Source organism: Mus caroli, chromosome 4 (assembly GCF_900094665.2).
Source record: "Mus caroli chromosome 4, CAROLI_EIJ_v1.1, whole genome shotgun sequence".
Lineage (NCBI taxonomy): Eukaryota > Metazoa > Chordata > Mammalia > Rodentia > Muridae > Mus > Mus caroli.
This window is the reverse complement of record NC_034573.1, coordinates 88,196,311-88,208,297: the sequence shown is the minus strand read 5'-3', so window position 1 is coordinate 88,208,297 and position 11,987 is coordinate 88,196,311. Positions and strand designations below refer to the sequence as shown.

General features: G+C 35.8%; 1 protein-coding gene across 1 annotated transcript in view; it reads right to left on the bottom strand.

Moving 5' to 3' along the window:
- The window catches only part of Hook1 (hook microtubule tethering protein 1), a 54,440-nt gene that overhangs the window by 5,323 nt on the left and 37,130 nt on the right, over positions 1 to 11,987 (bottom strand). Inside the window, exons 13-20 of the mRNA XM_021160006.2 lie at positions 10,867 to 10,954; positions 10,727 to 10,787; positions 6,933 to 7,073; positions 5,389 to 5,482; positions 3,853 to 3,887; positions 3,271 to 3,353; positions 2,613 to 2,713; positions 619 to 720 (exon numbers count right to left, since the gene is read on the bottom strand). Of these exons, the coding sequence (XP_021015665.1) occupies positions 619 to 720; positions 2,613 to 2,713; positions 3,271 to 3,353; positions 3,853 to 3,887; positions 5,389 to 5,482; positions 6,933 to 7,073; positions 10,727 to 10,787; positions 10,867 to 10,954 (705 nt within the window). The remainder of the gene's footprint in view (positions 1 to 618; positions 721 to 2,612; positions 2,714 to 3,270; positions 3,354 to 3,852; positions 3,888 to 5,388; positions 5,483 to 6,932; positions 7,074 to 10,726; positions 10,788 to 10,866; positions 10,955 to 11,987) is intronic.

Below are 11,987 nucleotides of genomic sequence, written 5' to 3'. Positions count from 1 at the left end.
GTTGGACATTTGAGTTAGAACTTGACAAAGCAATGTATTTCTTCAGACATGCACTTTGCCTGTGTATTTCATACCCATGGCATTGTCTGGACAAATGATGATAGCAGGCACACACCAGCCTTGTATATAGATTCTGGGTGTAGGAAAGAACATGTTAGAAGTTTTGAGTGAAAATAATTCCATCACAGCTCATAATTACTTGGTGGGAAATCATACAAGGTAAAGGGTATGAACAGACTGTTCTAGTTATGTGAGAAGCCAATTCATAGTTCATGGGGGAAGTCAAATAACACAGCTCAGCATGGCCTCTAAAGGAGTATGTATCCATTTCAAACATAGCAACTCTGAAAATAGTAATCCTGTAAAACATTTTACCATAGAAACTAAAAAAGCAATTAGTGAATCTTAATTAAAACTGTACAATACTACATCCACCTTTATTTACAAAAATGACTTAAGTACTAGTATAAAAATTGTGTAAGCAAAAACGCTAAAAACTCAACCAGTTATCAGGATCCCACCATGATTAACAAACATTTTATGAATGGCAAACACGACAGAGGTTAATTCCCAGGACTCCATGGAGAGGTGAGACGCTAATGAATGTGGAGATGTTACCTCTAGAATCTCAATTCTTCTTTCCTTCTCCGCCAGCTGCTTTCTGAGTAACATTATTTCTGCTGATGCTGGATTTAATTTGGGATCTAAAGTTTTTATTACCTACACAAAGGAAAAAAGTCCATTTTGACTTTATAGATATCAAGAATACAAGAATATGCTTTATAAAAATTATAGATTATCCACAAAGTCATTAGAAATTTGTTTACAACCAAACCAAATTCATCTTGTACATCTTCAATGATAACAATTTAGTCTTTCTGTTACTTAAACTTTGAGCACTGAGGTTTGTTTTGCTTTTTAGAATTAGATTTATTAGTTTTATTTTGTCTGAGTGCTATTTTTCAAGGTGACCTGGTTATGACTCCGTAAGAACTTAAGTCAGATCATGCCATACCTCTACTCAAAAGCCTTCTGTTTTCCACTTTACTCCCCCAAAAAGGTAACCCTGAAAGAAGGGCTTTCACTACCTTCTTAACCTCATCTCTCGGTATCTGCCTACATGTATGTATGTGCACCGTATATATACTTTGTGCTTACAGAGACCAGAAGATGTCATCTGATTCCCTGAACCTGGAGGTACAAATGGTTGTGAGCCACCAGATAGGTGCTGGAAATCAAACCCAGGTCCCACAGGTTTATCAAATCTATTTGCTTTTTACTTCTGAGATATACCTATGGTATATGCTTTTTTCTTCTTAGATGTTTAGTGTGGTCATACGTGTGAGCTCTGCCACTGAGGTTTGCTGTTTCCAGGCTTGGCCTTTTATATATTTCCTCAGAAGTTTTTATTGTCTCTCTTCATCTAGTACTGTGACAATGTTACGTAAACCTCGGGCTCCAAAGTTAAAGCCTGAATGACTATTTCAGAGACCCTTCCACTTATGACTACATACACTACAACTAGGAAAGAAATGTCCAACATGTGAAGCCTTGAGATTTGGGGTTCAACTTTTGCTACAACTCACATTGACATCTTAACTGGTAAATATATGGAATTTAAATATTAAGACAAATATACTACCAGTATTTTAAAGCTGCACCACCACGAAATCCCTTAATTTATTAAATAAAGAAATAATATATTAACATTCTGAGAGTACATTTATATGAAAATAAAGACTGTAAAAATGTATTTTCACAGATAACTGAGTCAAAGTGTAGAATTAGGAAAAGAAAGGCTTTTAGAATAGTCTGGTGAACATCAAGATAGACTTTCAGTCTCAGGTGTAAAATAAAGCCAACTGGATACATTCTCTTCTGTCCATTTTGCTAACATTCTAGTAAAATTAACAAAGATTATCCAGTCAAGTATCCTTATTTTGGACAAACCCACGCCAAGAATCAAAAGCGAGAGATGAAGAAGACTAAGATAGATTACCAATACAGCTGCAAGTCCAGCCTCAGATTTACAAAACAGTTAATGCTACAGAAATGCAAGACACACTTCTTCATCCTCAAGACACCTCAACATGTCTCAAAAGATAAAAGTATAAGGAAGGCATACTTCTGCCATGCAATGCAAGAGGCCTCAAACATGGTGAGAAGTTCTGTTTTGTAAACACAGGCAACATGTTATAGAGGGAGAGAGTTGGACATTTGAGTTAGAACTTGACAAAGCAATGTATTTCTTCAGACATGCACTTTGCCTGTGTATTTCATACCCATGGCATTGTCTGGACAAACATTAGCATAAAAGTTTAGGTTCATTGCTCTGAAGTAAAAGACTTTCTATTACAGCAGCCACTTTGTTTAGTAAGTTCACTCCTTTCTATCAATGTTCAAGCTGTCCCTAAGGTCATGTTTACCTGACACTAAGATGGAATATTACTGAGTATGCAAGAGTCACATAGAAGATGCCAGACCTCACAGACAAAGCAAAGCATGGTAGAGAACAGCAAAGTGACTACATTCAACACCAAGCGGCAGTGCTCTCAGAACTAAGTATGATAGAATATGGGCACAGGGATCAGCTGAGGGAGGGTGTCACTCACATTCCTGGCTTTCTCTAAGTACATTTTGTATCTCTCCTCCATTGCTTTCATATCTTCATCTTTCTTCTGAAGAGCCGCTTCAAGTTCACTGATCTTTTGGGCTATTTGTGAAAATAAAATTAAATCAATTATTACCTATTAAAACACTTGATTTTCACACAAAACTTGTCTTTATCAAACTTATTTTCCATTGACTGGTAAGACTGTTTCCAAGAAAACCCTTTAACTTCTTTGTTGTTCATTCTTATCAAAAATAAGTAAGGTACCCTGAATCACTGTCTATAATCTAGACACTTCTGTTCTTTCCAGTAAGCATCACAAAAACAAAGTATACTGTTCACATGGAAGAAAGTAAAACACTGCCTGATTTGACATTTATATTTTAATCCATTCTGAAATTATTTTACTCAGATTCTATAGTATTAACTTGACTAGCATATACAATGTTTGATACTCCTTTATATCAATCAGTTCATCATATTAAATTGATTTTGCTTTAAAATGACATCATATGCAAATGAACTGAGCTTTTAAAAATAGCATGGTTCTTATGCAATGTGCCTAACTACACACTGTGTAAAGACAGATCTATTTTTATCTCCTTCACTAGAAGGGGCAGAGCCTGAGAAGGCTGATCCAGATTTTAATGAACACTTACCATTCTGACTTAAATCTGGCTGAAGGTCTTCAATGAGCTCCTGTTTCTTCTGTAATTCTTCATGGACTTCTGTTAGTTTTTCCCTGAGTAGCAGAGAGAGCATGGAGCTTGGTGTCAAACAGACTTGAGGATAAAAACTTGTCTTCGCCACAGAAATTTTGGGCCTTCAGGCAAGAATCTGTCTGATCCTTAGTTTGCCACAGGTTAAAAGGGAACATATTTTTCTAAGTACATTGATTGCAGTGAGGATGTTAATGCACCTGACACACAGAGCATTCCAAAACTCTTGCCTTATCTTTCAGCACCTCCACTTCCTATGCAAGAGAAAGGAAGCGCTCTATAGAGTTAGCAGCCATATAAGCAAGGTGGTAATGTCTGTTTGGTTAAATGTGTCAGATGATATTAGCATTGGGCTGGCTGGCAGGCATGAGCAGGTGAAAATGTTTTCTTTGCTTTTGGTAGCAGTGGTGAGGAGTCTAGGAACACCAGAGCACAGGCATTCCTTCACCAAATCAGAAAAGAACAGTTTCCAGAAGCTTCTACAACCCTTCCCCTTTGAAATGAAACATCAGTTTTACTTACATATGAGCTTCCAACTTCTGCTTTAATTTGCTGGACTATAAAATTAAAATAGTTGCTGTTAAGATGACTCAGTTGCAAAGGGTAAATTACCCAAACATCTAAGTCTCTGAACCTCTTTTGAAGGTATATTATGTAAAAATAGTCTTCAAAGCATGTACTTGTAGCAGCACAGTTTCTAAAACCTAAAATTTTATGAATAATTTCTATATCAAAGGGAAAGGAAGCGAGAACAGGAAATGAAGTAAAAACACAGGAACAAAGAAAACTTCTGCACATTTTTCAACACAGTAAATATTAAACTTGAACTTGGAGAAAAAATAGCAAATATAAGCTGAATGTGATATATTGAGGAGTATCAAACATTTCAGTATCTAGATAACTATTAAAAACTACAGATTTTAATAGTTATATTATAAAACTACTATTATAAGTAAAAATCATTTTAATATCAACATTAAAATAAGACAACCTGATTTTTGTCAAAAACAAATTTAAAACAGCAACTTTCCTCTTTCAAAAGTAGTACTTTAAATCATAACAGCAGTTCTACATCCACTAAATACCTAGAAGGTTAAAAGACACAATCTGATAACATGGACAGTAACAAATGAAAAACAAAACATGAATTATTCTTCAAAACACTGCAACCCAAAATGTAGTCCCCTAAACAGGTGCCATCTTAAAAGTATTCCCTAACGTGGCTTAGCATTATCGGTATTAAAGAGGGTACGATACCGTATATATGCACATATGAGATGCCGCCATGCATGAGATGACTTCTATGTTCCAAGTCCCCAGGGAAGAAAGAGAAAACCATATAAAGTATGCAAAACACAGAAAGGAAATCCCTTTCAGCTTGCCTTTCTACTTCTCCTAACTTTGGAGCTTCCTCCCCCACCAGTACTTTCTATCAACTGGTATCTGCTAATACATCCAGGTCTATCTACCTTTTTTTTTCAACTACATACATCTTTCACAATTCTTTTCTTCCCCACATATATAAGTAAAGTATGGAAAAACTGCTAGATATGTCACAATACCTCTTTTCACGTTTTCTTATCTTAGCCCATATTTTCGGAGAGGTTCTGGTGTGGTGTGTGAAGGGAAATAATGGGAGTGCTGTCTTCAATCTGCACAGTTTAAGTCCTGCACACTGGTCATGATTGCCTGAATGATCTGTTAGGTGTAATCACTGGTTCATTCTCATTTTCCTATTAGCAAGTTTTTTCTCAATTTCACTTTTCTTCAGGCCAACCTTAGTTAAATCCCAGCAGATCCATTAGGTCTCAAAGTATACCACTCTCTTAAGCCAAGACTTAGAATTTAAGTATAGATGCTGAGCAGCACAGATAGAAATCATCTTATGATACTTATGAATAATCTATTATTATTCAAGTTGGCAAACCAATGCATCTGCTATGCAGATATATACGGTATTTGAAGGTACCCTTAATGTGAAGGGTAGCATTTCAAATGCAGACAAATGGGTAGCATAAATTATTAGAGAACTTACAAGTTATGGACTCTACTACTTACACTTTCACCTTCAGACTTAGAGCCCTGGTCTTGTAATGACTTCTGGAGGTCCTCAATTTGCTGCTGTAGTTCTCCGATGCGCTCTTTGCTCAACCTATTGTGATATGAGTTGGTATTTATTTACTCATATTCAAAGTGAATGTAGTTACACAGTTATAAAAGTGCATTCATGCATTTAATAGAAATGCTAGCAGAAAGAAGTACAAGGTGATTATCTGTGACAAGCACAATAGGTAGAACAGGATGTAATTTCTCTTCTCTTAAAGCATGTATATACATATGCTGAATGCAGTCAAGGTTTATCATTCCTTCTCAGTTCACTAAAAGCTGAAACCTAGCATTTACAGGGTTAGCAAGGCAGTATTTTGCTCACAGAAAAAAAAGTTCAAGTGTCTGAAACTCTAAGGTCGCTTTAAGATCTGGTAAAAGCTGCATAAGCACACTGTCCAGCTACAACTGTCTCTATAATGAGTACCACTGTCGATGAGGTAAGTTAGTACTCAGCAGTCAGATCAACATATGCTTTCAATGTGAAAACCAAAGTTTATAAGCTGTTTAACTAACTTCAGTAAGTTTTTGACCCTCTGTCTCCATGTCCTTACTATTGACAGAAAAAGTATCATCTTAAGTTACTAATTGAAAGTGACAATTTAATATAAGTGGTCCCCCAAAAGTACCTGTATGTGACTATTACTTATAAGGGTGGAGATAGCTCAGCAGAATGCTTGCTTGCTTGCTTGCTTACTTGTCATGTAGGACCCCTGAGATTCAGCTTCTAACACTGAAAAAAACTGCTTGAAGCATAGAAGAAAGGCTATTATAGAATATTCTAACAGGACATTCATAAAAGTCAGGTGTGAGTATTCTTTGTTTATGATTATACAAGTCTCAAACACTTCAGTAGGACCAGGGAAGCATCCAATTTGCTGCTACAATATGCAGATTGTTCCTGTGGCAAGTTGAACAGAGTCTGAATTTAAGTGACTTAAGAAACTGACTGCATGAAGTGGAAGTGAAACTTTGCCTATGTTTACATACTGCATTGTTTCTATTCTCATGTAATATTTTATCACTAGTTTGTCATTTCCATGTCCAAGATTGTAGAATGACCAATATTATTAAAATATAAGTGAACTTTTTATCTCACCAATATAAATCTCGATAAAGCATTTTATTCTATTTAAAAATTTAAGTTTTGATCTATGTTAGGTTTTGCTTCATATAATATTGTTGAAATTAAATAAACTTCAGTGTAAGAATTTTAGAAACTTGACTATACAATCCGTGTCCTATCTATACAACCAACTGAAGTAGCTGTCAGACCATTACTCACTGGTTTTCTTTGAGTTGTGAGGATATATAGTGAAATTCAGGAATAAGTAGCCTAGCTAACAAGACTATTACATGAAAATTCCTTCCTTCAACTAAATTCCTTCTTTCTTGAATACAGTGGTGAGAAACATCTGCTTGCCTATTTATTCGGACCACAGTACTGTATCCCACTTTTAGGTAATGGAGGAGTCCCATGACATCTAAACAGTCACCTTTGCTCAGTTTCCAGCTCATTCATCTTGCGGTGTTTCTGCTCCAGTTGCTCCTGCAGCTGCTCAATGCGTTCATTCTCCGTCCCTTCTTGCTGTAGGCGAAGCATTTTGTTTTCATGCTGGAGTCGAATGAACACCTCTCTTTGAAAAGAGAGTTGTTGAAAAGAAGGTTTGTTTTTCAGTTTTTAAAAATAAAATCTACTATATTCTATTCAAATTGTTGCTACATTTTCTTATTTGTGTGTATAAGTACATGTATATGTTTGTGCACACATGTTACAAGGTATCCATGTAAAGCAACTTGTGAAGTCAGTTTGCTCCTTTACCATGTGGGTTCAGGGATAGCACAGGAAGACAGGGTTGGCAGCAAGCACCTTAACTCACTGAGCTAGCTCACTGGAACCACCATATTATTTTAAGGGAATGTGTATCTACTCAATAGCTCTAGTTTTAAAGTATGATCAAAACTTCTGAAAGTTTTAAAAGAAACACTGTATGTCCTACAAGGTCACAACTTAAAAGAAAATTGTTAAAGGTTAACAGTAAATGACCATGAGTTAGAGCATTAAATAATTATCTAAGTCCCTAGACAATATGATTCCATTTTAAATTTTAGCAACTTCAGAAAATGTAGTATATGATCTTAATATATATAAATATATAATAAAAACGACAAAATGAAAGAAAAAGTTTGCCTAAAAACTTTATTCTTATGATCATTAGTCTCTATTTTTTCTTTTAAGAAAGTCTTTGTGTACATGTATCACATTTTCATTATCTACCCATCAGTTGAAGGACATTCTGTTGTTTTCATTTCTTAGCTATTATGATGTTCAGTCCTCTGAACATATGTCAAGAAATGGTTATTTTTAACTTTATGAAATTGTTTGTAGAGAAAAATGGAATAATAAAATTAGCAGGTAGTGTTGGAAGTAGAAAAGTAACTCAGATCCAGAAATACAAGTGCTCCATTTCTCTTATTTGTAGTTCCCAGCTCTGACTCTCCAGGACTGAGTATCTAACTGGAGTAAGCACAGAAACCTGGAAAGTAAACAGACCATGGAAGACACAAACTCTAGAGAGAACAGCAGGACATAGTAGGTGTTATGAAGGAGTGAAATGGGAAAAATGGGCAGAGAAGTTGGGAGGAACAGAATAGCACAATACTGAGAGACAGACAGACAGACAGTGAAAGGGGGAAGGACGGATAAATACACTAAGGATATTTTCTGGTGGGAGAATTGTTTTATATTTATCGAAAACTACATATATAATGTAGTGGGGGTGTGTAATTTTTTTAATGAAGCTACACCACTTGGTGTGGTTATACTCCCCCCAAAGAACCAAAGATAAAACAAAACAGAACAGAACAAAACAACCCCCCCAAAAAAAAAAATTATAGGTAGGATAAACCTTTCTAGTTGCTGGTTAGAGGTATCTAGGAGATTCCCAAAACAATATAAGCTATTTCTGCTGTACTTGGTTGCCTCTCATGAGGCTGGACGTAGGTCCCTGTTGTAGAAACTTTGGGCTTAAGAGAAATTCAGCAGGCTCTCGCCCAAAAGTCTCTATGAGGATTAGATTTTACAGAACTCCAAAGTACTAAGGAAAATAAAGCAATCCTACGCAGTGTGATGCTTATGAGCCAAAATCACCAGCAAGTCAAAGCAGCCCAAAAGACGCAATACTGGCATTTAAACCTTGGTGACTGGAATTAAAGCCCACTAAACACACTACTGGCGTGTCCCCATAAGAACATAACTTATAACTGCATTCCTTTCCTTTTTCTTTTTTTCCTTTTAGACAGGGTTTCAATATGCACCATAGCTCTGACTAACCTCAAACTCAAGGAGATCTTCCTGCCTCTACCTCCAAAGCACTGGGATTAAAAGCATGAGATACCAACCACACTTAGGTTTTAAATGCATTTCTAATACTTATCCCTATGCCCATGGATAAGTGTACCTCTTATACCTCCATTCAAGAAACTTCTTTTTGCTACTGCACAAGACCATTACAGGAAGCCAGAAACTGCCAAAATGTTGAGAATAACTAATTGTGGGGTGCTCAGGCCAACTACATCTACAATACAATCCTCCATCTAAGTGTCAGGAAACACTGAAGAAAATGTGCTGGGAAAATTGCATGAGCCAGAGGACCAGTATATGTCTGCCATGAAATCTATCTCTGATGTAAGTCAGGGAAGGTGCATACATGAAATCTCCACTTTTTGACTACCTAAACAAGACCTGAACAGTGACAGCATCAGTCGGATGGGGAACTCTCACAAGACAAAGATTATACTGAGATACTGCGGACAGTCAGTCTTCTCCAGGAATGAACCTCTAATTGGTTATCCAATTTCAAGAACCCAAAACACCCAAATATCAGCAACACTAAATGGACTCAGCAGGTAAGATTTGTTTAACTATACATGTAATAATGACAAGTAAAGAAAGAGAGCTAATGAATGACAAAGGGCACACAGGGGTTAGTGAGAGTCAAGAAGTGGTATAAATATAAACACAAATATATGGTATATTAAATATTTTAAATTACATTAATGGTTCGTATACTTGTTTTAATGTACTTTGCATAGAGATGTTAAAAAAAACCCACAAAGTTTATTTTAACATTAAATAGGAAATGTACACTTTCTCATTTTTCCAAATCTTGTAACCTCAAAGCAACTACTTTCAACAAATCCAACGTTTTGTTGTTATAAATGGCAAGAGCATCAATCTAAAAATTAAGTTCTACAGCCTTGAAAAACTAATTTTAGCATAATGATAAACTCAACAACAAAGAAAGCGATTCTCACTTTACAAACTATTCAGAGGCTTATGATGATATTGCTGTTTTGTCTTATGTGTCTTAAAATGATTTACTAAAATGTACAGTAAAGCAAATTTTGCTATATGAATTTTAGGCACAAAGCACATGGTCTTATAACCTAGCATGAAAAGTCAGGTTACAAATTTAGACCATTACTTTATGGGCTTTTGCTTCGGATGTATTTTTAAATTTTTGCAATCTATAAAGTTTAAATGTGCCAAAGAGAACTTCAGTATTATTTGTCTATAATATTCTGAGAGAAAAGATTTGAGTTCCTAAAAGTTACCTACTATATATTTCTTGTATATAAAGTATTAATGAAAACCAGCTGGTACTGGTCATCTAGGGATGAGATGGGGTGGCAGGAATGGGTAACAATTGTTACTAAGTGTATGTCTTGTAAGTGCCATAACCACCATTCTAAAATCAGATAATAATGGTGATGGTCACAGTGTGGCAGTGACAACTCTGAATACAGTAAGAAACAGCAAACTATTTTTAAGTGGATGGATTATATTTTGATAAAATTAAACATGGGATAATCTGAGTTTTAATAAATAAATCCTGACTCTTGCAAAATCCAAGGAATATTTTACAAGTGGATAGGTAAAATACCTAATTCACCATAAACACAACCAGAATGAAAGACAGACTGAAGGGAACTGCCTACATTTATAATTTGTTTAATTTTTCCACTGCCACTGACAATGTTTCTATTTTACTCACATAGATCTGAATTTCATATATTAAAGAGTTTTTCAGAATTAAAAAAAAAATTAAAATGGTTTCAATACAATACAGACCATGTCATAAAAACTAAACTGTTACTCTATCAGTAACTTCTAATAATTCTTTAAATTCCTGGAGTAAAAAAAAAAAAAAAATTAAAAAAATGAACTGGCACAAATGAACTGGCACTTGTACTACCAGATATGGATTATCAATCAGTACAACTTTACCTGTATTCCACTGGCATGATCTCAGCAGCAAGATTTTCATAACTTTTTGTAGCAGATGCATCTAAGCAATGAAAATCAATTAGTGTGTCATCAATTTATTTCAGTCATTAGAAAAATAAAGTTAAATCTAGCCAACTCACCAGCTTGGTTTAAGTGATCTTGCTGTGCTTTTGAGCACCGCAGCTCCTCATTCGTCTCCTTCAGAGTGTCTCGCTGTTCTATCAATCGCTAGAAAAGAATTGTTTTGTCAGCAGTTATAACCCCTTATCAACCAGTAGATGACAATTGTGTGTGTGTGTGTGTGTGTGTGTTTGTGTGTATGGATGAATATATGTACAGTACAGTGGAGCTGAGTTCTTTGTGAGTTCCTGCAGTTTATTACACATCAGCAGAGGCAGTTGAAGCCAGAGGATAAGGAGGCAAAAAATTAGAATTAATTGCTAGTTTGTTTGAACCTAAGCAGACTAATTCAATGAGAGAAGCCAGATTGAGTCAGTCAGCATGGAAAAGAGTTTGAGCCAGAACAGCTGAGTTGAACCAGCCAGCCCGAGTTCAGAAAGCGTGAGCTTATTCAGCAGTAAGGCTCTGAGACAATTATACCTGTTGAATCAGTTATTGTTATAGGCTTAACTGTAGCTTCTCTATATAGTTTGTGGGTTTTTCTTTTCTCACCCTTTATCTCCCCCATGCAATTTCTCCGCCTAACAGTAGATAGGAAAGAAAGATAGAGGAGCAGAGAGAGAGAGAGAGAGAGAGAGAGGTGCCTGGATCTGTTTCGTCTTTGAGCACGACTACTAACAAACTGCACCCAACCCCCCTGAACAACCAACAAGCACACTCTGGGCTCCAGCACTCTATAGACCCACTGAAAGGTTCCCAGAATTCCAAATGTCACACAGTCACAGAAACTATCTGCAGGTTGAAAAACTACGTCACTGCTAGAGCAGAAGGAAAATCATAGTCAAGTTACTGGGGACAGTCTAAAGTAGTCCCACCATACCCCATATACCTGGCATTAAAATAAAAACATATTCCTATAATATTTCTACATTTTTTAAAGAAACCAAAATTCCAAAATTGTCACTACACTTAACATCCAGAATACATTTTAAAAAATCCTTACATAATAAAAGCCAACAACTGAAATAAAACATGGGAAGGATCTTATGTTCATAGCAGCCCTATTTATAATAGCCAGAAGCTGGAAAGAACCCAGATGTCCCTCAACAGAGGAATGGATACAGAAATTATGGTACATTTA